This window comes from Corvus kubaryi, unplaced genomic scaffold (genome assembly GCF_017639235.1).
Source record: "Corvus kubaryi isolate FWS band 111438036 unplaced genomic scaffold, C.kubaryi_AGA036_p1.0 37284, whole genome shotgun sequence".
Classification (NCBI taxonomy): Eukaryota; Metazoa; Chordata; class Aves; order Passeriformes; family Corvidae; genus Corvus; species Corvus kubaryi.
Genome location: NW_024581088.1, coordinates 308497 through 332712, shown reverse-complemented (window position 1 = coordinate 332712; position 24216 = coordinate 308497). Strand labels below are relative to the sequence as shown.

At 59.8% G+C, this 24216-nt stretch overlaps 1 protein-coding gene and 1 long non-coding RNA gene across 8 annotated transcripts in view; one reads left to right on the top strand and one right to left on the bottom strand.

Moving 5' to 3' along the window:
- LOC121663506 overlaps positions 1-1318 on the bottom strand; it is a 6848-nt gene extending 5530 nt beyond the window's left edge. The window contains exon 1 of the long non-coding RNA XR_006015654.1: positions 504-1318. This is a non-coding gene — a long non-coding RNA (uncharacterized LOC121663506). The remainder of the gene's footprint in view (positions 1-503) is intronic.
- Positions 1-20700, top strand: part of HIP1 (huntingtin interacting protein 1) — a 42450-nt gene extending 21750 nt beyond the window's left edge. For 2 of the 7 annotated variants that reach the window (XM_042025825.1, XM_042025822.1), the window contains exons 2-31: positions 7091-7154; positions 7722-7864; positions 8438-8494; positions 8940-9020; positions 9696-9772; positions 10025-10086; positions 11319-11459; positions 11844-11901; positions 12702-12777; positions 13237-13368; positions 13998-14095; positions 14243-14315; positions 14651-14834; positions 14929-15017; positions 15108-15224; positions 15312-15413; positions 16118-16312; positions 16434-16581; positions 16673-16759; positions 16866-16973; positions 17470-17606; positions 17713-17823; positions 17942-18000; positions 18110-18203; positions 18562-18662; positions 18775-18880; positions 19009-19132; positions 19618-19679; positions 20188-20299; positions 20599-20700. In XM_042025825.1, coding sequence (XP_041881759.1) covers positions 7091-7154; positions 7722-7864; positions 8438-8494; positions 8940-9020; positions 9696-9772; positions 10025-10086; positions 11319-11459; positions 11844-11901; positions 12702-12777; positions 13237-13368; positions 13998-14095; positions 14243-14315; positions 14651-14834; positions 14929-15017; positions 15108-15224; positions 15312-15413; positions 16118-16312; positions 16434-16581; positions 16673-16759; positions 16866-16973; positions 17470-17606; positions 17713-17823; positions 17942-18000; positions 18110-18203; positions 18562-18662; positions 18775-18880; positions 19009-19132; positions 19618-19679; positions 20188-20299; positions 20599-20609 — 3009 coding nt within the window. In that variant the 3' untranslated portion in view covers positions 20610-20700. Of the gene's footprint in view, positions 1-29; positions 121-7090; positions 7155-7721; positions 7865-8437; positions 8495-8939; positions 9021-9695; positions 9773-10024; positions 10087-11318; positions 11460-11843; positions 11902-12701; positions 12778-13236; positions 13369-13997; positions 14096-14242; positions 14316-14650; positions 14835-14928; positions 15018-15107; positions 15225-15284; positions 15414-16117; positions 16313-16433; positions 16582-16672; positions 16760-16865; positions 16974-17469; positions 17607-17712; positions 17824-17941; positions 18001-18109; positions 18204-18561; positions 18663-18774; positions 18881-19008; positions 19133-19617; positions 19680-20187; positions 20300-20598 lie in introns of those variants that run through there. The other 5 variants (XM_042025824.1, XM_042025821.1, XM_042025827.1 and 2 more) reach the window with 4 other exon arrangements.
- Positions 20701-24216: the final 3516 nt, after the last annotated feature.

Here is a 24216-nt window from a genome sequence, read left to right as displayed (position 1 = left end):
GGCAGAACCTTCCAGCGCCGCCGCCCCGCGGGGCCGCCGCCATGGGCGCCGCCGCCGCGCCGCGCTGAGCCCGCAGCCGGCCGAGCCCCCGCCGCCCCCGCCATGGAGCTGGGCAAGGTGGTAAGTGCGCGGCCACGGCCACCCCCCGGGGACCCTCGCGCCCCTCCCGGGCTCATTCCTGAAATCGAGGTTCGCATCCAGGGAAACTCCTTCCCGGGGAAGTTCGTTCTCCCCGATAGCGGCGGTTCCCGGAGGAACATCGCGGGGAGCGGGGATGGTTCGTGTGGCGGGGGGACCCGCCAGCATCTGTGGGGGGCTCGTCTCCGTGGTGCTGCGGCCGGGGCGGGTTCGCTCCCACACACCCGTGTGAATCGTGTTCCCCCAGTCTTCGGCTCGGCCGGCTTCAGGCCGTGCCACGAGCACCCGTGTCCCCACGAGCACTCACTCGTGTCCCCATGCATCCATGTTCCCATGTCCTCAGGAGCACCTGTGTCCCCACATACCTGTATCTCCACGCGCTTGTGTCGCCATGTCCAGTGCTGCTGTCACAGCTCCTCCGGCCCATGGGGACTGCCCCTCACCCAGGTAGAAGGAATGGAAACAAGTTTGGGGCAAGAAGTGGGTTTTTAGGGTCCGTTTCTACAGGGAGCATGGTCACCCCTGCTCTGCTCTCCTGGGAAGAGGGATTTGGCTTTTCCCGGTGCTCCGGCAGGTCCCTCAGATGCAGCATTGAGCCCACATGGTCGTGGCTTCTATTGGCACCATTGCAGGATCCAGACGTCCTGGGGGGATAACAGGGGAGGGATTGCCCCATCCTCCTCCCGGGAGTTGCCGCTCACCCAGAAGCATTGCAAGGAACGATTTCCACCAACACTAGATCCCAGCTTAATTTGGGAATATCCTGCTAGTGCAATGAGCACCGCCGTGTTCCTGCCGGGGTGACGCTTCCCAAGAAGGATGGGTCCTGAATGGCAGCTGATCATAGAAATGCACATCTGGATGTGAGCTCCTTGCATCTGCTCCCCAAATTCTCCATCCTCGCTCCTTTATCTCCTCCTGTTACAAAAAATGCCCAAATATTTGCATCTGCTGGGAAGCAGAAGACTCTGGTCAGCATGACTGGGAATGTTTCAGGAACGTTTGTAGGTGGTGGAAGACCTTGCTGGACCACTGACACTGTCAGACACAGCCACACTCCCTCCCCAGACAGAAGTCACCACTGCTGGAAGAGATTATCCTTGCATAAAATCCCCATTTAGAATTAAAAGCCTGGATATTAGGGCAGCTCATGAGAAAGGCTCTGGCTGCGGCCAAGCCAGCTGGGCACATGGGGCAGGATTGACAGAGTGCCTTGAGCAGTAATTAAGTGAGGAGAGTAATGAGCAGATGTGCATGTTTTAATGGAGGGATGGGGGTCCTGGGGTCCTTCTGCATTTCTGCCTCTCCTCAGATCCAGCCCCCTGTGATGGGCTTTGGTTGTGCTGTGGGGTCGGAAGTGCTGGCCAGCAGCAGCCTGGGCTCTGAGCTTTACAGTGTCAGCTTCCCTAGTGGTCCCTGTGAGGTCTGGATTCTGTAGCCTTGCTTTTTGCCAGCTGTTCTCCCCAAAATTGCTCCTTACTATCCTTTTTTTCCCCTAAGGTTTATCTGTGTATTGGAAAAGTCCACATTCCTTAAACTGGATTTAAAAATTCCGTGTCCAAGTAATTAAACTGCGTAAGTTGTTTATGGCTGGAGAAATCCAGTTGCCCAGCACTCCAGTTGCTGGTTCCCTGTGGTGGGCAGTGATGTGTTCACTGTGGTGAGCTCTCGTCCCTGGTGTTGGTGGAGCCAAACCCTCCCTGGGGTCATTCCAGCTCTCCCCTGCTGGCATCAAGTATCTCACTGGAGCCCTTGGGACCCACCACAGATTGGTTGGGTGGTTGTGTTCTTTTCCTTTGCCTCGAAGGTGGAGGAGCAGTTGGATCACACTGTCTCATCCTACCCTGTCTCTCCTGATGGTGCGGAACTCGGGATTTTCGCTGGAGGCTCTGGAAGAGCCAACAGTGGGTCAAGTCCTTGCACACGCAGCTCATGGGTGCATCCCCCTGTGGATCCCAACCTCTGCTACCCTCAGGAGGAGCTGGGAGCTGGTGGAATGGTCTGTCCAGGCACACTCCAAATGGACATCCTACAACTTTATTTTGGTTTTCCTAGTGGGATAACAGCACTACAGCTCTCAAGGCAAAGGCGTGCAAGTAGTCAGGCATCAGCTTCCAGCCTCGCATGTCTCCTCGTGGTTGGAGACCTCTGAACCTCATATCGCCATTCCATTTCCTGGCTCAGGTGTTTTTTTCCCTGGAAACCCCACCTGTGCTGGAAGAGCTCTGTAACACTCCATCGGGCATTGCTGAGTGCCGGAGGGGCTGGTGGTGTCATCAATCTGAAGTCATCATCCTCCTGGCCTCAGGAGAGCAGACCTGGCAGCAGCAATGCCAGGGCAGGGTCTCTGCTAAGAAGAGCATCATGGTGATGCCACTGGATTCCAGCGTGGCTCACAGAGCCTGTTGCCATCTTCTGACTCTCTTTTGAGGTGTTCCGTGTGCAGGCTGTGGGACAAGGTGACCCCAAACACCTACACTGGTATCACTTGGGATTCAGGGCTGTCTCTGGACACCTTGGTCCTGCTCCTGCCTGCATCTGGGCTGGTGGCATCGGCATGTCCTCCTGGAGAGGGACATCTGAAGCCACTACCACTGGGAGTGACCCCGGTGGATGCAGCAAGGTTTTGGGGTCTCTATCACTGGAGTATGTAGTTGGTTTGGGAAAAATGGTTGTTTTTATGGGCCAAGCAGTGGGAAATCTGAGACTTGTGTCATTTTGGGAATTACTCTCATCTGGAGGGAGCAGGAGGTGAGAAGAGCAGCAGCATCTTCCGGGAGATATTCACACAGCCTGGACAAGGACCTTCATCCCCAGAGCAGCTCCAGGATGTAGCTAGCCAAGAGAGGAGCACTTGCTTTCCAGACTCATGGATTCAGCAGCAGATGCAGCCAAATAACCTGGATTAAGTGGTGGGAAGGTATTTTTCATGTCTTCTGACTTTCTGCTCACAGGAAGCCCATGGGACTGAGTGGGAAGACAGGTTGAGCATCCTCCTATCCAATACATAGAAATATATCCCTGGATTTTACATCCTGTGGGGCTGGCCAGCCCTGCCGGCATTGCTTTCCTGCCTTCCTGGCTCCCTTTCCCTCCGGCTGCTGGCAGCCACAAAGCCAGGCTTGTTCCCTGCTCCTGCTGCTGCTGTCAGGCCACAGGTGCCCAGCATGGGGGGACTGCAGCCACCCCAGTTGTCCCCAGGAGCTCTCACCAGTCCTCAGCAGAGCACTGTACACCCCAGGTATTACCCAGCTGGCTTTGCTCCAGGATTTTGCTGGACAAAACCATTCCCTGAGCCCCATCGAGGCTGGGATTTGCCACTAGCTGCCGGTGGTGGGTGATGTTTAAAGAGAGATGTGCCCTTGGAAGAGCTTGCCTGCGTCCCATGTCCTGCACACCTCCAGGGCCTGACCTGAGCTTTGCTTTACTGGGGTTTGCATTTTAATTAAGCCCATGGATTTTTTTCCAGGCTTGTTGTAGTCAAGTCTCCCTGCTCACTCCCTTCTCCAAAGCTCCTGCGTCTGCAGGGCTTGTGAGCGGTTTTCCGGAGGTATGCTCCATCCCGTCTCTCCATTTATAGAAAGGAATTAAGGAGAAATGAGGGAGCATTACTGAGAGGATTTGCACTGCGACTTACTCAGTTTCTCCAAATAATTTGCAGTAGCTCTGGATTCTTTAATCAACACTCATTTCCTTTTGGAAATGAAAGAAGCGGGAAGGCGTTGTGCTGCTCCTGAGCCAAGCTTGGCTCTGTGCCTCCAAATGGGAAATTTTGGATTCAGGGAGTGAGAGCGTAATCTGGGGTGAACTGGTGGGGAGTGAGGGTGTGTGTGACAGAGGGAAGTATGTGTCAGGGCTCAGAAAGCCTCTGTCATCCTGACCCTCTCCCTCCATGCAGTTTTGGGCTCCTCTGTCCCTGTCTGGAGCCTGCAGAGACACGCCCAGAGAGGTGACATGAGACCTGATCCATGGATCACTGTCCAGCCTGGCAGAGCCCCATGCCCAGCCCCGCCCCAGGTCCTGCCCCACTGAGCTCAGTCCCACATCCTAGCCCTGTGGCTCTGCCAGGGTGGCCGGATGGCAGTGTCACCCTCACACCTCTCCTTGTGCAATGGGCCCCTCTGGACTCTCGTCCCGCTTCCCGCCTGGCCTGTTGCACAAGAGGAAGCTCCAGGGTTTCCTGTCCCAGCAGTAGGGTGGGGCGTGGGGCTGCCCCATGTCCCCCATGTCCCCTGCCCTGTTCAGAAAACTGGAGCTGGGCCAGCAGTGCTGCCCAGATGTGTCCTGGTGGGTCAGAAGTTGCCCTCATAGGTTGGAAGCTCATAATTAAATTAGAATTCTGTCAACTACAGGTGTGGGATGGTGGTGGGAAGTGGGATCTCTGAGTCAGGGTGAAAGACCCTCTGTGGGGAAGGGGTCTGGGCTTGCTGTCCAGGCAGCCCCAAATTTCCCTCCATTCTGACCCGATTTTGCAGCCAAATCACCCTCCCTGACCCCACTTGTCCCCTGGAGCTGACAATTCCAGCTTTGGTTTCCTGCTGCTGCTCCGTGCTCTCCCAGTTTGCTGATGTGGGCGCTGCCAGAGACACTGGTATGGAGATTTGGGCATGTCCCAGTTGGCTCCCAGGATGAAACCCCTGCCCTGCACTCCTGGGGATGCAGTGGGAAAGTGGGGTGTCCACAAGGACAGGAAAGTGAGATCCAGCTTTTCCTCGGAAAACCTTTCTGCCTTCCAGAAAGGAAGTCTGTATGTGCTTCAAATGGAGTTGAGGAACTTGGGGATGGAAGCTCCGGGAGGTCCCTGCCCGGATCCAGGAGCTGCCGGCCCCTGTCACCCTCCCACTGTGTCTCCTCACGCTGGGAGGTCACTGGGGCTTCCTTGGATGGAAAAAAGTGTCCTTGCTTTGCTAGGAAAAGCTGGCACGAAAGAGCAGTTAAACTGGGAGCTCCATTTCTAGCTTTCCCAGGGATGCAGCACTGCTTCCCTCCAGAGACCACCCCTGATCCCGTCGTTCAAGGGCGGCAGGAGCGGACACGTGCTGGCTTCAGGAGAGAGGTGTCTACATCCCACCTCTGGCCATGAGCTTCCACTCCCCAGCTCTGGCTTTGCATTTGGCTTGTTCCTTGTGGTCCAGGATTCCGTTCTGAGGTGTAATGTGCGTTTAAATGCCAATCCTGGCACTCCTCGCTGTGCTGGCTGGTTCATCACAGCTGTCCTGACTGCGTCTTTGGGGCTGCGGACTGGGATTTTGGATGAGGACAAGCTGCCCCTGGAGCTGGATCTGAGGCACGTGTCACAGATGGCTGTTGGGATGCAGGCATCCTGCTCCAAGCCTCTGGGACATGGGCATCCCTCTCCAGACAGGCAGAGGCACCTTCCCAAGCATTTTTTAATGCTGAATTTAATTTTATGGTTTTCCTGACAAGGGGCTGTGGCTGCTGGGACAGACAGAGCTGCAGAGGTGACTCCCACTCTTGTCCTCATGTGCTGGGAACCTGTTGCCTCCATCCAGCTCCTCAGGAAGGGATGGATGGGTCTCTCCACTGCTGATGTTCCTTTCAGCTCTCCTTAAAAAACCAAGCTGAGATCCAGGTTCTGCTCTGGGTGCCTGGGAGGGGTGTCTTGCAACTGGCAATCTGGGTCCCCTGACACCTCAAAATGAGCCTTCTTCATCTTGCTGATGACCTCCCATGTCACATCCATGGTCCTTACTGGTCACCTCCATGCTCTCCACCCAGAGCCAATAGGGATGGGGCTGCAAACACCACAGAGCAGCACCATCCCTGCAGCAGAACTGGTTCATACTGGGACATCCAGACACGGTTTCAGCTAAGAGGGTGGTTGGCTCTGGGCTGGGGGTGCAGTTGTAAGTGGGGTCTCATCTGTCTCAGGCCGTCATCATTCCCACTCCAGCTGGCACATGTTTTGGTGGCAGAGGGACTTCCTGGGGGTTTGGGCTGTACCCCCTCCCACATTTGGGGCTCCCGTGGGCTCCTCCAGTCCCGCTCAGCACAGAGTCACCAGGGTCCATAGAGATGAAGCCATATGGGGCCACCTCAGAGAGGGCCAGGAAGCAGAGTTGCAGCAAGGATTGCAGTGAGGAAGGCATTGGAATTAATCTCACAGCTTTAATTGGTTTATATCAGTAATGAGCTACTTCTGGCAGTGCTGAGCCAGACGGTTCCTTCCCTTGGCAGCGGGATGTTCACGGAGCAGGTGCCAGGGAAGCACTTGGTGATGTGGGAGCTTGGGGAGAGGGTGACCCTGAGCTGGCATCATTGTGTCCCTGTGTAGGATCAGAAATGGGGTAGAGTTAAAAATCCTGCCTGGAAAACCTTTCCAGTAGCTGCCACTGCCTTCCATAGGATAAATGGTGGCTGGCTGTGCCCAGGCTCCTCAGCGTGGACTCCCCAGGGTCCTCAACACCCACATGGCCAGTTCTGCCTGGGGATTCCACTCCTGCCCCTCTAATCCATGGAGCAGCCAGGACCTTGCCAGGCAACCCTGACAGTGGTCTTGCCATCCCACTACCTGATTCTTGATGCCCCCCCAAATTGTCCTCCCCATTCAGCCCTGCCAAAAGTGGGGTAGGAGCCACCAGCTGCTGCCCACAATCCAAGGGCAGGAGAGGGACTTGCCTTCCCTCTGCCTGTCCCACCACTGTGAGGGCAGCAGAGGGTTCTTTGTGGGCACTGCTTTAATTGCATCATTATTATCCTGAGTAAATGAGTCCTGGCAGCAGCTGAACCTGGCGGATGCCAACTGCATCCCAGAAAGGCATCCGGGAAGGGTCAGCATCCAGCTGGCACAAGCAGGGACTGGGGACCTGGATGGGACCCAGCCACTGGCAGGTGCTGTCAGAGCCGAAGGGTCTCAGTGAGCAAGGGGGGGGTCCATAAGGGAGCTTCAACCCTCCCCATCTCACCCCCCTCCATCACTTCTCTCTTGCAGACCGTCAGCATCAATAAGGCCATTAATGCACAGGAAGTGGCTGTCAAGGAGAAACACGCCAGGAATATCCTTCTCAAAGCTGGCCGTGGGACAAGGAGTGTGGGAGCGGGGCTGGGGCTGCCCAGAAAAGGGGCAGCATCAAGAGGGTGTGTGAGGAGAGGTGCCCAGGGTGCTGGGGAGGCTGGATGGGACCTTGGAGTGCTGTTAACGACATTGGATATTTTTCCAGCATGGCACAGGGTCCCTGCTCCTGCTGTCACAGCCACTGAATGTTGGTAGGTGCCCTGGCTGGTGCTCCCAGCACTGCCATCCCATGAGAGGGCAAGAGGGGAAGGTGCTCGCAGCAGGTTAGGACACTGCCACCAAAAGTGGATCCCCAGCATCCCAGCCAGGCACCTGGGAAGGCTCAGCGGAGGCACAGCCCCAGCCTTGCATGTGCCATGGTGCTCCTAGAGCAAGTCTGTGGGAGAGAGGGTAGCTTGTGCCACTTTGGGGACAGCACATGCTTGGGGTGGGCAGTATTAGCTCCCTGTGGTGGCCTGGCCCCCCTGGGCTCTGCGGGTGCAGCCGTCTTTGGGTGGCCATTCTCCATCACCAAAGGGCAGAGGAGTGTTTCCTTGACCACCAGCACCGTGCATCCTGGGCACACACCATGAGAAGGGAGCACAGACCTTCTGGTCAGTGGTGAACCGGCTGCCGCTGTCTGGCAATGCTGTGCTCTGCTGGAAGTTCTGCCATGTGTTCCACAAGCTCCTCCGGGATGGACATTCCAATGTGAGTGCCCAAAGCTCAGCTTGGGGCCAAATCCTTTCCCCTGCAGGGCTGCACTGGGTGATGGGAGATGCTGAAGGGTCAGTATCCTTCTGGGGGGTCAGTCCCGGGGTGGGGACTGGAGCTGGAGCCCTCCCAGAGGGTCACTGGCCTCCTAGGGGTCAGTCCTGAGTAGGGACTGGATCTCGAGCCCTCCTGGAGGGTTGGTGCCCTCCCGGGGGTCAGTCCTATGTGGACACCAGTGCTAGAGCTCTTCCAAAGGGTCAGTGCCTTCCTGCAGGTCAGTCCTGGGTGCCAGAGCCCTCCTGGTGCTGCCCTGCCCAAAATCCTGTGTGCCTCAAACCCCAGTGCCAACGGCAGTGCCAGAGGAAATGGCTCAGCGCCTGGCAATGGCATTGGTGCAGGAGCCGTCAGCAAGGCTCCTCCTTGGGGAAGCTGAGGCACCCAGGACTGGCAGTGGCGATAAAGGGTTGGGAATGCATCAAGACCTCCCATTTCTCACCCAGTTCCTGGTTTCAAGTATGGAGCATCGTGTCCTGGTGCTCTGCCTACTGATTGTCACCATCATTCCTCCAGGTCCTGAAAGACTCCGTGCGGTACAAGAATGAGCTGAGCGACATGAGCAGGATGTGGGTAAGTGACCAACCCTGCCAGCCATGATGGGGAGATCCCAGGGGTCCCTTGGCCAGGCTGGGGGGGTGTAGGCTTGGGGGGTCCCCTCTCTCAGGAAGTGGAGCGCAGCCATGGCTGACTTGTGGCTGTCATCACCTACCTGGGCTGGGTTTCAATTGCATTCGGTGTTCCCTTCCACCAAAATCAAATGCCTCCTTCCTGTTTCGTGGCAAAAACCCACTAAAAACTCGGCTCTGACAGTCAAATGAAGCATAGAAACATGCAGAGAAGGTGATGAGAAGGTCTGACCAAATCCCTTCAGTACAGCCAGCCTACATCCAGGTGCCAGCAAGGAGGGTTTGGCTGTGGTTTTGGGGAGATAAGGGAGGGGCCAGTCATTCTGCAGCAGAAAAAGGCTTTTCGACAGCCTGTCCTGGATCTCAACAGCTTTTTGGGGTCCCCACAGGGCCACCTGAGCGAGGGCTATGGGCAGCTCTGCAGCATCTACCTCAAACTGCTGAGAACCAAGATGGAATTTCACACCAAGGTAAGCCCCACCCCATCCCTGTCCCCAGGGCTGTAGCAAGGGGTGGGCACTGGGGTGACAGCAGTGGACCGGTATGGCCATCCTGCTGCATCCATGAAATATTCCCGAAGCTGCCAGTGGCCGTCAAAAATGGCCCAAGGACCAATGCTTTGGGGGTGGCAGGATTCCTGGTGGCCCAGGGCTCCTCGGTCTGGGCTGGGAGTTGGTGGGCTGCAGCAGTAGGAGACACACACTCCCTTTCCCCCCCCAGCTATCCTAGATGGGAAAAGGGGGAAAAGTGCTGGAAAGAGGTGTTTTCTGTGCCCATCACCCTGCTTTGGAAGTGTGATATGACCTTCCCCAAAATGCCAGAGCGGGTACCCCCTGGGGCAGATATCATTCCATCCCGTCCAGCTCTCTGCTGGCAGCCTCATCTCCTCCCTGCTTGACAGATTTCTCAACCTAGGGAGAATCAGCTTTTCTTCCTGGGAAGAGCACAGATGCTGTGGATTAGGGATGCTGTGGTCACCCAGGATTCAGAGACCCTGTGTTACCTCCCTTTTCCCCCACATCACTCCCCTGGCTCATCCAGGAGCTGACTTTGAGGCTGCAGGATCACAGCTCTGGTGCTCCCAGAGCTGTGGCCAGACCAGGAGAGCCTCTGGAACCCTTTCCCACCTCCTGTTTCTCCCACAGAATCCCAGATTCCCTGGAAATCTCCAGATGTCTGACCGGCAGCTTGATGAGGCTGGGGAGAATGATGTCAATAATTTGTGAGTGTGGGGCAGGGGAAGGTCAGGGAGGGAGTGGGTGCAGGTGGGGGACACGATCTCCCCAACCCCACCGGCAGCACAACCAAGCAGGGACAGGACCTTCCTCCTGCCCCCTGCCCTGTGGCAGGTCCTGAGAACGGGCAGAGCCTCAGGCAAGGCTGGTGCATCCACACTAGAGCACCCTCATCAAAGATTGAGGCTCGTGGGTGGCCTTGGGGACAGTCCTCAACCATCCTCAACCCTGTTTCCTAGTTTTCAGCTGACGGTGGAGATGTTTGACTACCTGGAGTGTGAGCTGAACCTCTTCCAGACAGGTAAAGCCCTGCATTACTCTGAGACAGGGTGGAGTGAGAGATCTGCAGAAGTCCAGCCCCTTCGTGGGGCTGATCCGAGTTGGAGGAGGCTCTGACAGGGGATGTTGGCTGAGGGCACCACAGCTCAGCTCTTCTATGGGCACTTCACCTGAATTAAGGTTCAACAAGGCAAAGTGGAAGGTGCTGCACCTGGATCAGTGCAACCCCTGGTATCAGTCCAGGCTGGAGGATGAAGGGATGGAGAGCAGCCCTGCCAGGAAGGACTTAGGGGTGCTGGAGGATGAGAAGTTCGACGTGCCCCAGCCGTGTGTGCTCCAAAACCCCCTATGCCCTGGGCTGATGACACCAGGGCTGGAGGCAGCTCTGCCCTAAGCGGGGCAGAGGGGCAGAATCCCCCCCTCACCTCCTGCCCACGCTGGGTCGTCAGCCCAGGAAGGATGTGGGGCTGCTGGAGCAAGTCCAGAGGAGGACACAGAGGTGCTCCGAGGGCTGGAGCTCCTCTGCTCTGGAGCCAGGCTGGCAGAGCTGGGGGTGTTCACCTGGAGAAGGCTACAGGAAGACCTCAGAGCCCCTTCCTCTGCTTAAAGGGGCTCCAAGAGGACCAGAGGGACTGGGGACGAGGGATGGAGCGACAGGACAAGGGAGAATGGCTTCCCACTGCCAGACGGCAGGGTTAGATGGGATATTGGGAAGAAATTCTTGGCTGTGAGGGTGGTGAGGCCCTGGCACAGGGTGCCGAGGGAAGCTGTGGCTGCCCCATCCCTGGAAGTGTTTCGAGGCCAGGTTGGATAGAGCTTGGAGCACTCTGGTCCTAGTGGAAGGTGTTGGAATGAGATGGGCTTCAGCTGCTCCCAGCTGGTTTTGGAGCATCTTCCCTCTGGCACACCTAGCACACTCGAGTGCCAGTGGGACAACAGTGACAGGCAGAGCACAGCAGTCACGTGTCAGCTCTGCCCAGGTACATGGCTGGGGCTCAGTCCCAGTTGGAGGCCCATGGTGCCAGGCTGGAGTGTTCCCAGGCCTGTGTGGGAGACCTGGGTGGGAATTTCCCCTCCCACTCAGCTCACAAACAGCTGCAGGACAGCAGGCTGTGTCCCCAAGGGCCAGTGGGTATCTTGCTTCAGGCGAACGGCTCTTGCTCAGGATGACATCTGTGGATTTGGCAGACACAGTGTGGCACCTCCTGGTGCTGCTGGTGCTGCTGGATCTGATCCTGCACTCCTTCCCTGCAGTGTTCAGCTCCCTGGACATGTCGCGCTCGGTGTCGGTGACGGCAGCGGGGCAGTGCCGTCTGGCCCCGCTCATCCAGGTGATCCTGGACTGCAGCCACCTCTACGACTACACCGTCAAGCTGCTCTTCAAGCTCCACTCCTGTGAGTGCCCCCAGCAGCACTGCCTTTGACAGGGGGGACACAGAGGGAGGCACTGGGGCCACCACCCTGCTCAGCCTGGGCTGTTCACCACCACCTCTTCCCCAGCCTCTTTTGGGGGGTGAAGGGAGTCACCATGGCAAGGAGGTGCAAAACCCATATCCTTCAGGATCTGGAATTGTGGCAGCTGCCAGCCCACGCTTTTCTCTGCCCTGGGGGGTATGGGGTGTGATCCCCTCCTGCAGCAGGACACTGCCTGGTTTATTTGGACCCCCAGAGGAGGGTGGCCATCTCTGGGAAAGAGCCATCTCCATGTGGCTGTGCTGATGGGTTGTTCCCTGATCCATGAAGACACCCGCTGGCATTTCTACTTGCTGCTTCTTCCAGGTCTGCCGGCGGATACGCTGCAGGGCCACCGAGATCGCTTCCTGGAGCAGTTCCGAAAGTAAGTGCCCACACCCAGAGCATCAGTGCCCTGGGAGCGCTCCCAAGGCACTGAGATTTAAAATGAGTGAGCAGGGACATGCTGTGGTCTCTGGTACATGAGTAACCAAAACAACAGCTGGCAACCGAGAGCAGGGAGGGGATGTCATGGTGCCAGGGGAGGATATCATGGTACTGAGCAACAGCTTGATTCAAGGTCACAAACTGCAAAGAGCAGATAGCAGGGCTGGCTGTGCTCTGACCACCCAGGGACTAACCTTGGGACAGGGGTCAAGAGCGCCAAGATCCTGACTAGGTTGCTCAGGTGACTGGGAGAGGTGAGAGCTACGAGTGGTGCAGCTGGGCACTGTCCCTCCTCCCCAAAACTGGGAGTCCTGGAGGGAGGTACCCTGCTTCTGGGGAAGATGCTCCTGTAGAAACTGAAGGTGAGGGTGGAGATGTTGGCTCCAGGCAGGAAGCCCCCTGCTCCTGGAAACTTTGGGTAGGCAGGAAGTGGTTTAGGTTGGAAGGGACCTTTGAAGGTCATGAGGTACAACACCCTGCTGTGGACAGGGACACCTTCCACTAGACCAGGTTGCTCAAGTTCCAGGTCCTTCTCCCTGCCTATCAGGCTGGGGATTTATGGGATAAACCCTCCAGCGGTGGGAGGCTGGCTCCCAACACCTGCCCTGAGTTTGGTGGCAGCACAAAACTCCTTCCCCTCCAAGGCAATACAGTGGCCAGGTGACACCTCCTGGAGCCAGGCAAGGGGTTGTCCAGGTTGGACAAGAGCCATCCTTAACCATTCCCTGCCCCTTGCAGGCTCAAGGACCTTTTCTACCGCTCCAGCAACCTGCAGTACTTCAAGCGGCTGATTCAGATCCCGCAGCTGCCAGAGGTGAGACCCTGCAGTCCCCGTGTTTCCTGTCCCTGTGCCCAGGGGCAGCAGTGGGGCCACTGGCACTGGCAGATGGCCAAAAAAAGCCTCTTGCTGCCTTGCCCAGCTTCTTAGGTCTGGTGGCAACATGGGGTTCCTGGACCTTGAGGATCATTCTTGTATCCCTCGCTGGGTGGCATCCGGCTGGATGGAGCTGCCCTCTGACTGGCAGCTGGGATCCCCTCTCTCACTGATCCATAGCCCTTGCTGAGATCCACCCCTGCGGGTCCTGGTTCCATCCTTGTGGGTTCTGACTCTATTCCTCTGCATCCTGACTCCATCTCTGTGGGTCCTGGCTCTGTTCTCATGGGTCAAGGCATGGGCCAGCTGAGCTCCAGGGCAGGATTTCAAACAACTGTGCCTTCAGCCCAGCAGCAGTGCCAGTGTTTCCCTCTCAGCCCTGCTCCCCTCCCTCCCCAGAACCCTCCCAATTTCCTGCGTGCCTCTGCGCTGTCAGAGCACATCAGCCCCGTGGTGGTGATCCCTGCTGAGGCCTCCTCGCCCGACAGTGAGCCCATCACAGACCTGGTGGAAATGGACACAGCCTCGCAGGTAAGGATGGTGGGGGCTCTCTGGCGCTGAGCCTGGGGTTATTTCTCCAAACCCACACTGTGGTGAGGGCTGAGACAGTGGGGATGGCCTTGGGAACTGGGGAGTGTCACTGCAAAGAGATGGATCGGTGCTGAGTGCCCCATCTGGTGCTGGGTGACCGTCTGGGTGCTGGATGTCCTATCTGGGTGCTGCATATCCCATTTGCATGCTGGGTGTCCCATCTGGATGCTCCTAGGGCTGAGCCAGCCTGAATTCTCATGGTGGCTGCTCAATGGTGTGGTGCCCTCCAGTGATGGGCAAGGAGAGGTTTGGTTTCGAGCATTGCCATGGAGACCTTTAGGTCTTTACCCTCCTCTCTACCAAGGGTTGTCCCCAGGCATTGAGTGCGGAGGGGAGGGAGCATGCAGTGATGTGGCTTTGGGGATCTTCTCCCTCCAGGAGTTAGGTGGGGATGGACTACAGATGCTCCATGTTCATCAAGTTCATAACATTCAGTGCCCTGGGAGCAGCGGGGCCCCAGTGTCCAGGCAGCTCATAGGCTGGCTTGGCAGTGACACTGGGGACATGGAGGGACAAGGGCTCCCAAGTGGTAGTGGGGTCACTCCAGGTCTGTCCTGCTCTTCCCCCAGAGCCTGTTTGACAACAAGTTTGATGACATCTTTGGCAGCTCCTTCAGCTGCGACCCCTTCAACTTCAACAGCCAGAATGGGATGAGCAAGGATGACAAGTAAGCAATGCTGGCGATGCTGCGAAATGGCCAGGATTGTACCGGGAGCTCCCTGCCTGGAGCAGCCATGGTGGCACAGGGGACACCTCCCCTCCCAGGCTGTGTCCCTATGGCACTGAGGGTGTACCCCATGTCTCTCCTTCCCAGAGACCGGCTAATTGAGCAGCTTTACGGGGAGATCGCAGGCCTGAAAGAGGAGCTGGAGAACTTCAAGGCTGAGGTGGGTGACAGCCAGGTGGGCAGGATGACACCCACTGGGAGTGTGGGGTAGGCTGGTGGCTGTGTCCCTGGGTGGGCAAGACAGTGACCCCGTCTCTGTCCTGCCCTGTTCCCGGTGGCCTCCCTCATACAGGGGGTCCGCAGGTATGCCAGGGGGCTGCATCCCTGCCAGGGGGTGGGCTCAGCCCCACTGCCCAGCATCCTTGTGCTTTGTCAAGATGCACTTGGGGGCCTGTAGGGTGGTACCCATGGGGGGGCTGCTGGACAGTACTGGTGGGCATTGGATGGTCCTGGTGGGCACTGAACAGCACCGTCAGCCCCCGGCTGTCCCCACAGAGCACACGGGGTGCAGTGCAGCTGCGTGGCCGTGCCAGCGAGCTGGAGGCTGAGCTGGCCGAGCAGCAGCACCTGAAGCAGCAGGCACAGGATGAGAGCGAGTTCCTGCGCACAGAGCTGGAGGAGCTGAAGAAGCAGCGGGAGGACACGGAGAAGGCTCAGCGGAGCCTGACGGAAATCGAGAGTGAGCAGGAAGTGCCAGCACTGGCGTGGGGTCGGGGTGAGCCCCAGTTGGGGGGTCCCAAGTGCTCAGCTCTGTGTCACTGTGCGTGTGGCAGGACGGGCACAGGCCAATGAGCAGCGCTACAGCAAACTGAAGGAGAAGTACAGCGAGCTGGTGCAGAACCACGCCGACCTGCTGCGCAAGGTGGGCTCCCCAAACCCCCCCCAGCATGTCCTCTCCCAGCCATGCCCCCTGACACCATGGGCTGCTCATCTCATTCTCTGCCATCGCCAGAACGCAGAGGTGACCAAGCAGATTACAGTGGCCAGGCAGGCCCAGGGGGATGTGGAGCGGGAGAAAAAGGAGCTGGAGGACTCCTTCCAGCGGCTGAGCGAGCAGGCACAGAGGAAGGTGAGTAGGGATGGGGGGGGACACACCAGGGATAAGCACGGGCTTCCCATGGGGCACCAGTTCTGCCAACCTCTCCCCTTGCTGCAGTCTCAGGAGCAGGCAGAGGTGCTGGAGACACTGAAGCGGGAGCTGGCAGCCAGCAAACAGGAGCTGCAGGTGGTCCAGGGCACACTGGAGTCCAGCACACAGGTGAGAGCACATGGGGGCCCCCAGCACCCCTCTGGGCTGGGTAGCCAGGCCTTACCCATTCGAGAGGTGATACCCGCCACTGACCTCAAAACCAGCTCCCTGTCATCTTCTTTCCTACATCTGAGTGGGTTTGATGTCACACAAGGGGGTTTCACACTCCTGGGTGTGGTAGTATGTGGACCAATGGGCTCCAGCAGCAGGGATCATGGAATAAAATGCCTGGAAGAAGAGGGTCAGTCAGCAGCTTTGCCTGCTCTAAGCCCAGGTAGCAGTGTGGCATCACACTGCAAGATGTGCCAGAGGGTATCCCATGCCTGCAGAGCTGTGGAAGACAGCCGGGTGCCTGGACTCGTTGCAGGGGGTAGAAGCTGGCAGGAAAATGCAGTCACCCATCTAGGAAGTGGGCAGACTCAGCAGCAGGATGGGGATGGGGCAGAGGCACCACCCTGCATCCAGTCCTCCATCAGGATGGTGACAGTCATGATAAAAATGCATTTTCACTGACAAAAGTGAAAGGGCTCCCCAGAAGCCTCAGTTGTCACCAGGTAAGGTCATCAGTGCTGCTGGGGGAGTGGGGAGCTGTGCCTGCACAGGCCATGGTGCACCCAGCAGGGACAGTCAGGGTGACCCGAGCCTGGAATGAGTCCCCAGACTGGAAAGTTCACCCTCGGCACAGCCCCGACTGCTGTTTCATGCCCCCCCAGGCAGGAGCAGAGCAGAACACTCGGATTGCCAGCCTTGAGCAGGAGAGGGACAGGCTGAGCCGAGCAGCAGAGCAGCACAGGGACGAGATGGCAGCTCTGCAGGCTGAGCTGCAGCAGCTTCAGGACACGCTCAGCAGCGAGCAGGAGAACAGCAGGACAGAGCTGGAGACGCTGCAGACCCAGCTGAGAGACAAGGTACCGTGAGGGTCCTCATGGCCATCCCCATTCTGGCCAGACCAGAGGGGTTCAGTGGGGCCAAGTGCAGGGAATGCCCAGTGGCCCAGCAGGGGCCCTGAGCCCAGCTCTGGCCCAGCAGGAGAGCACAGAGCAGGCGCTGCAGCAGCGCCTGGCCCAGGAGCAGCTGTCCCTGCTGCAGGGCACCGCGCGCGAGGCCGAGCGCATGGTGCAGGACGCCCTGACTCGCATGGAGGATCCTGCTCACATCAGCTGCACCGGCTCAGCAGGTGACGCCCCTGCTGCTCCCAAAGCTGGTGTTACCCCAGCCTGCCTGCTCCCTGTGCTCCCGGCTGAGCCCTGCCTGCTGTCTGCCTGCAGATTGCCTCCTGTCCCGGACATTGGCAGCCTCCGAGTGCGCAGAGCGGCTGCGGGACGCACACAGCAAGTACCTTTTGGATGGCGCAGGTGAGAGGTGGCAGCCCCGGGCAGGGGGCACAGGGGCAGCCCTGGCATGCAGGGTGGGTGAGCAGCACGGTGGGCACTGAGGCTTGTGCTCGCTGTCCTGCCACAGCTGTGGGTTCCCTGCTGCCCTGCCTGGCCCTCTTTGCCCACCTGGTCAGCGACACACTCCTGCAGGGCAGTGCAACCTCCCATGTGGCCCCTGTGGAGCCTGCTGACCGTGAGTGCTGCCCCAGGCCAGGGGCTGGGTGGGCAGGGGTCAGAATGGGCAGGGGATCAGGGTGAGCATGGGTGGGGGTGGGTAGGGGTCAGGGTGGGCAGGGGCTGGGGTAGGCAGGGAATTCAGTGGGCAGGGGCCAAAGTGGGCAGGGGATCAGGGTGAGCAGGGGCTGGGGAGAGCAGATGTCAGGATGGGCAGGGGCTGGGGAGAGCAGATGTCAGGGTGGGCAGGGGCTGGGGTGGGCAGATGTCAGGGTGGGCAGGTGCCAGGACAGGCCAGGGCAAGGAGGATGCTGGAGTGAGCAGAGGCTAGGGTGGGCAGGGGTCATGGCAGCATGCTGGGATAAGGTGGGCGGGATGCTGGGGCAAGTAGGGTGCTGAAGTGGGCAGAAACCAGGGCAGGCAGAGGCCAGCGCAGGTAGGATGCTGTGGTGGGTAGGAACCAGACATCTCCTCCCCACATGTGGCCCCCTCAGCCCCCCATGCTGCCCATGCAGGTCTGCTGGAGCTGTGCAAGCAATGTGGCAGTGCGGCTGTGAGCTACCTCAGCGCCCTGCAAGACCCAGGGACGGTGGCAAGTGCTGACTGCAGCCTGGTGACAGCCTGCCTGGGCCAGATCAGCGCCATTGGGGAGGTGGGTGCCCCAGGAGGGCTAGTGGGATGGGATCAGGCCATGGCAGGCACCACCACAGGGACTGTACTGCTCCTGGACAGTCCCTTTCATCCCATCCTATCCCCAGGAGCTGCGTCCCAGAGGTCTGGACGTCAGGCAGGAGGAGCTGGGTGACCTGGTGGACAAGGAGATGGCAGCAACAGCCGCAGCCATCGAAACGGCATCTGCCCGTATTGAGGTGAGGGTCACCATGAGCAGAGAGGTGCCCACAGGCACCGTGCTGGGGTCCTGCTGGGACCACTGGAGAGGCCAGAGAGGCGCATTGGGCTGAGCACAGCCTCTCTCCCCTCAACCAGGAGATGCTGAGCAAGGCACGGGCTGGTGACACTGGGGTCAAACTGGAAGTGAACGAGAGGTGAGTGGTGGTCGGGGCACTGGACAGAGCCAGGCAGGTAGGATGGGGACAGGTGCTGCAGGTAGGGCAGCTGCTCCACAGGTGGGGCTCAGTGGTGTTTGTCTTGCAGGATCCTGGGCTCCTGCACAGGCCTCATGCAGGCCATCCATGTCCTGGTCCTGGCCTCCAAGGACCTCCAGAGAGAGATCGTGGAGAGTGGACGGGTGAGCTGGGACAGGGATGCAGGCAAGGGGGCAGGCAGGGATGAAGACGGGTGCTTGTCCAGCTGGGGTTCATTGTGCACTTGCTGGGATGTGCTGCTCCAACCCTTGGCCCACTGGGACTTCCCCCCCCAGCTGCCAGGAGCTCTTCTCCAACCCTAGAGTCTCACCCTGGTCATGGTTCCTGGGGTGTCATGGTGATCCCTGATCTCCCTTCCCACACAGGGGACCCCACAACCCCCAAGTTCAGTGTGTCTCCAGCTCCCACACACATCCTGAATGACACCTTGACCTCCTCCTTTCCCCCCAGAGCAGGGGTCGGGGGGTGCCCAGTAACTAATTGTGCCTTTACCAACGGCAGGGTGCAGCATCCCCCAAGGAGTTCTATGCCAAGAATTCACGCTGGACCGAGGGTCTCATCTCCGCCTCCAAGGCAGTGGGCTGGGGTGCCACTGTCATGGTGTAAGTGCCACTGTCACCAGAGCGGGGAGAGGATGGCAGAGTCCTGCCGTCACCACAGGGAGGGGACATGGATGGTGGGACGATGCTCCAGCCCCTCTCTGCTCTCCTGCAGTGACGCTGCCGACCTCGTGGTGCAAGGCAAGGGGACATTCGAGGAGCTGATGGTCTGTTCCCGGGAGATCGCAGCCAGCACCGCTCAGCTGGTGGCAGCCTCCAAGGTAGGAGCAAGGCTGCTCCCCTGCCCGTGGTTCAGGGTGATGCTGGGGCACCATGTGGTCACCCCAAATCGTGGGGCTGGTCTTCTGCTTGCCAGGCGGGGTGTGACCCCTCCTCACTGTCCCGGCAGGTGAAGGCAGACAAAGACAGCGCCAACCTCTGCAAGCTCCAACAAGCGTCCCGGGGCGTCAACCAGGCCACAGCCAGTGTGGTGGCCTCCACCAAGGCTGGGAAGTCTCAGGTGGAGGAGAAAGGTAAGTGCTGGGCTGCAGGGATCTTAGAATCATGTAATCACTTAAGTTGGAGAAGCTCTCTAAGACAATTGAGTTTAATTGTTCCCCCACTACTAACCATGTCCCCAAGTGCCACATCTACATGGCTTTTAAATCCCTCCAGGAGCTGTGACTCCACCATGCCCTGGGCAGCCTCTGCCAGTGCTGAATAACCCTTTCTGTGAAGAAATTGTTCCTTTTATCCAACCTAAACCTCCTCTGGCACAACTTGAGGTCATTTCCTCTGGTCCTAATGCTTGGAGCACACACCTGACCCCAAAACCTTGAGTGCTCTTGGCACTCACCACCCTTGGTTGGTTGTGCCCCTCTGGTCTCTGCCCATGGCTGCCCCTCACTCCCTCCCTGCATATCCCATGATGCCAGATCCTGCCAGTGGTATGGGAGCTGCCAGGGGGTCCGAGTGGGGAGCAGAGCTTGAGGCGGGCTGGTGGTGTCTTTCTCCACAGATAGCATGGACTTCTCCGGCATGACACTCACCCAGATCAAGCGTCAGGAGATGGACTCACAGGTAGGAAATTCCCACATGGTTTGGGAAACACCTGGTCATGTCTCTCTTGGGCTGCCCGGGGTGGGGCATCAAATTTGGGGTCACCATGCCCAGCTGCCCCCAGGTAGCACAAGCACAGGGGAGGCCCAAGGTGTTTGCCCAGGAGTCATATGCACTTGGTCCTTGATCCCTCCCCTGTGCTGCTCCCATCATGGCATAGCAGCCCATGGCCACCCTGGTCCCCTGTGTGCTACCCACAGCACCCACCTCTACCTGGCATGGGGCAGCTCTGGGGAATTCCCCTGCCTGGAGTGCCCACACAGATCATTGCGCCTTCACCTGCCTGCACAAGCAGTGCCTACCTGAGCTCCATCCCCTCCCCAGGCCTGCTTGTCATTGGTGCACTCGTGGGATGCACCTCTGTGGTCTTTGGGCTTGACATTGGGGGCATAATGGGTGTGAAAGGGGAGTGCTTGGCCCAGCGCCGTACCAGGGTGCTGGCTGGGCATGTCCTGGGCCATGTCCCCAGGTGCGGGTGCTGGAGCTGGAGAACCAGCTGCAGAAGGAGCGGCAGAAGCTGGGGGAGCTGCGCAAGAAGCACTACGAGCTGGCTGGAGTGGCGGAAGGCTGGGAGGAGGACGGTGAGTGGTGCCAGCCCTGCTCCAGCTGGGCAGCTGCTCCCAGAAAAGGTGGGGCAGGATGGAGAGGCCCTGCCTGCCATCCATGGCAGTGAGCAGGTTTTGCTGCAGCTGGCACGAGCCTGGGGATAGTTGGCACACATGGGCAAAATCCTGTGTGGAGAAACCCGAGCTTGTGGGATCTGCATCACCCCCAGGCAAGGCCACCAGGTGCTGCTAGAGCAGCCCTGTGGTCCCAGCGGTTTGGGGCAGAGGGATGCCGGTGGACACTGCACCCCCTGACCCTGTCTTCCCGCCTATAGCTGCAGATTAGCACCAGTGGTAGAAGCAGCCCACGGGGGACAGCTGGGACCCTGCGGGGGACACCCCTGGGACCCCACTTGGTGCAGTCTTTTGAGAAGATCCCCAAGGAAGTGGTGCAGAAGCCCCCCTGAAGCACACATCCCCTGTGTCCCCCCAGGAGCCGCCTCCAGCACCAGAGCCGAGCCGCCAGCGAGCGCCCGGGCCCGGGGCGAGGGCTCGCGCAAACCGCACCTGTATTTATTAGAGCTGCTGGGGGTGGGGGGAGGTGTCTGCGCGGGGGTCTTTAACCCTTTAGTTTTGTTTTTGCACAGATTATGGGAACTCTTAGAGCCGTCTCTGGTTGAGCGAGAGCGGTCGGGCTTCTCTTGCCTCTCGTTGCTTTTCCAGCCTTAATCCAGCCCCTGGCTCGACATGAACGTCCCCCCGCCCCAGGAATGAGCATGCTGAAGGCCACAGGGGTACCACTGGGTGGGGGACAGCTTTCGGGGTGCTGCTGGGCTTGGTGCTAAGTGTGCTCCCACTCGGCAGGGGCACCAAGTGCCTTTGGCCACTGCAGGCTGGGAGGTGGTGTTCCCATGGGACACCCTGGCCAGTGACACGGGGTGCCAGGAACAGCTGGGAAAGGGGTGGCAGCAGGAGCGGTGCTGCCATGAGCTCCTGCGCCTCATTCCAGGTCCCCAGAACACCTTCCAAGCCCCACCTGAGCTGGGCTGCTCTGCCCTGACAGATCACTGTGTTCATGCCAGCAATAAGCCCTCCGCAAGGTGCTGGGTGCGGGTTTGGGCCACCGCAGTGCCACTGCACAAGCCACCAGCTCCTGGGGATGGGGGGTGACTCTAGGGCAGCAGCAGAGGGTTTGGGGGGCAGCCAGGGTGCCCCAAAACCAGAGCATCCCAAAGCCAGAGCAAACAACTCCCTGACCCTGCTGACTTTGGTGCCACCCTGGTGCCACCGCCACCCTCCTGGGTGCAGGGGGACCAGGGCCAGTGTGGCTGTGGGCAGGGGTGGCCATGGGGCTGGCACCAGCAAGGGAACCTTTGTGCCTTGAGCAGGGGGCTCAGAGGGCAGGGGGGAATCAGCCACCTCTGGGCCCCCCAGCTCATCTCGCTGCAGTGGAGACAGTGACGTCAGACCAGGCAGCGATGTCCCCATCCCCCATGGTCCTGCTGGTGCCCCTGCTGGGGCCAGTGTCCCTCCACTCGGGGTGCTGAGCACAGGATTTGGCCTTTCTCCCTTTGGGAAGGGGCTGGGCTGTCACTACGTGCTTTCCAACGGCGCCCACCCATCAGCACCCAGCTGGCACCTGGAGCAGTGGGACCTGCCACCACCGTGGCCTCGGAGCTGCCACCCCTCCACACAGCCATCCAGCGTGCAGGGACCCGCTGTTCCCATGTCCTCCACCAGCCCTGCTGCCAGCCCACCCGCTCTGTGCGCCAGCCCGCCAGAGGGACCTGGACCTGCCCCCGGGGGTCCTGCTGCCTCCCCACCCTCAACCCGTGCTGGCTCCCCTAGGATGCAATACCAACCATCCCGTTCCTGCAGGACACAGGGAGCCCCAAAACCCTCCCCGCTTTTTTGGGGGGGAGTCTCGCCTGCACGACCAACTACCTCAGGCCTTGGGGCCGGGGAGCAGCATGGGGGTGACAGTGGCAGCGGGGGCTTGGGGGACAGTGGCACTGTTCTCGCCCAAATCCACTTGTCCCTTTTGTATCTCAGCCAGGTGTGGGAGGAGGGTCCCTGCGGTGTCCCTGGTGCTGGCAGCTGGTGACAGGGATGGTGGGGGTGCCCCCCCACTGCAGGGCAGGTTGATTTGAGTTTTCATTGTATGATAATAACGACCATGTTGTTTGTTTTGGATTTTTCAATAAAGCCTTCAGCCCAGCCCCGCAGCTTGGGGGGGGATGCAGGGGACCTGTGTCACAAGAGGGTCCTGGGCTCTGACCCCTTCAGTGTGCTCAGTGGCCCCCAAAATCACTTGGTGTCGAGGTGACCCAGGTGTTGTCCTGGTGATGACCTCCAGCCTTTGCCCCCCCTGTCCCACACCTGTGTGTCCCCATGGCCACTCTGCATGTCACATCTTTTTGCTGAGAGGGCACCAGGACCTGGTCCCTGCCCAGCCCCAAGGAGCACGGGTGGCTTTGGCCTCCTGACCTCCAGTCCCTTCCTGGGGGGGTGATGCTGCAGTGGGGAGGCCATGCAGATCATCCCGGGCTGTAGGCTCACCCTGGCAGAGTCATGGCAAGGCGGTCCTGCTGCTGGGTGGCCCATGGAGTCCAGACAGGGATCTAAGGGGAATGTCACCTCCTAAGCATGGTTAACCCATCCTGGGTAGCACCTAGTGTCCTCCAGCCCTGCCAGGGCCACCCAGACCCTTGAGGTGCGGAAAGCCCCGTGACAGCCACCATCCCTGCCAAGGCTCCTGTCATTTTCCTTGCTGTTGTCACTGCCTGCCATGGTCCCTGCTCTGCAGGACAGAGCTGGCTTGCAGCAGCGGGGATATCCCCAGGGATAGCCATGTCTCCTGAGGACCCTAAGGGCACAGCCAGCCAGAGTGAATTTCCCACTGCTCTGTCCTCAGAGCAGGGTGGTGGCAGTGGCACCCTTCAGTTGGGACAAGGGGACAGGTTGGACACGGTGGTGACTGGCGACAGGCAGGACTGTGCCCACGTGTTCTGCACGTGGGCCGCATGGTCAGATACGGGGTTGGGACTGGGGACATGCGAGGACATGCAGGGACGGGGACAGGGGGACACAGAGGCTGGAATGGTGTAGGGGGAGCTGTAGGGGACAGGATGGGGAGGGGGCCATAGGGAGGGGCAGAGAGGGGGACACAGAGGCTGGAATGATGCAGGGGGGGGTGTAAGAGACAAGATGGGAACACAGGAACCGGGAGAAGGAGGACATGGGGATTGGGGTGGTAAACAGGACGGTGGATTGGAGTAGTAGATGGAGAAATTGGAATCTGGGTGAGGAAGACGTGGTGGGGAAGGGGTGGGGGTGGAGCAGGCCCGAGGGTCCGGGTGGGGACAGGGGCACATGGCCTGGGGCAGGGGTGATGGATGACGAGCGAGACCCTGGCCGGGGGACGAGAAGGGAGGACAGGGGCGTCAGGAGCGGTCACGGGGGCGGGATGGGGACACGGGGCGGGGCCGGGAGGAGCCGCGCCCGCCCCGCGCAGAGCATGCCGGGAGCCCGCGGGGGCAGAACCGGCCGTGCTCACCGGGGAGCCCCGCCCATCCCGGGGAGCCCCGCCCATCCACGCGGGAGGCACCGGAAGCTCCGCCCCAGGAAGCCGCGCCCCCCCGCGTTGACGCCGAGCGAGCCGGTTCCTCTCGCGCGCACTAAGCCCCGCTTACCCGCGGGGCCCCGCCCCCTCGGTGCACGGCGGCAGGACCGGCGGCGCTGAGGCGGGAAGCCCCGCCTGCCCGGCGTGTCCCGAGCCCCGCCCCCGCAGTGCGTACCGAGCGGGCCGGCCCCGTTCCCCCAAGCCCCGCCCCCCGCGCAGCTCCTGCCCGGTTGTTAAGCCCCGCCCCTGCCCCCGCCCCGCCCCGCAGAGCACGCCGGGAGCGGCGGGCGCGCGGCGATGGCGGGCGCGGGGCCGGGCGGGCGGCGCGATG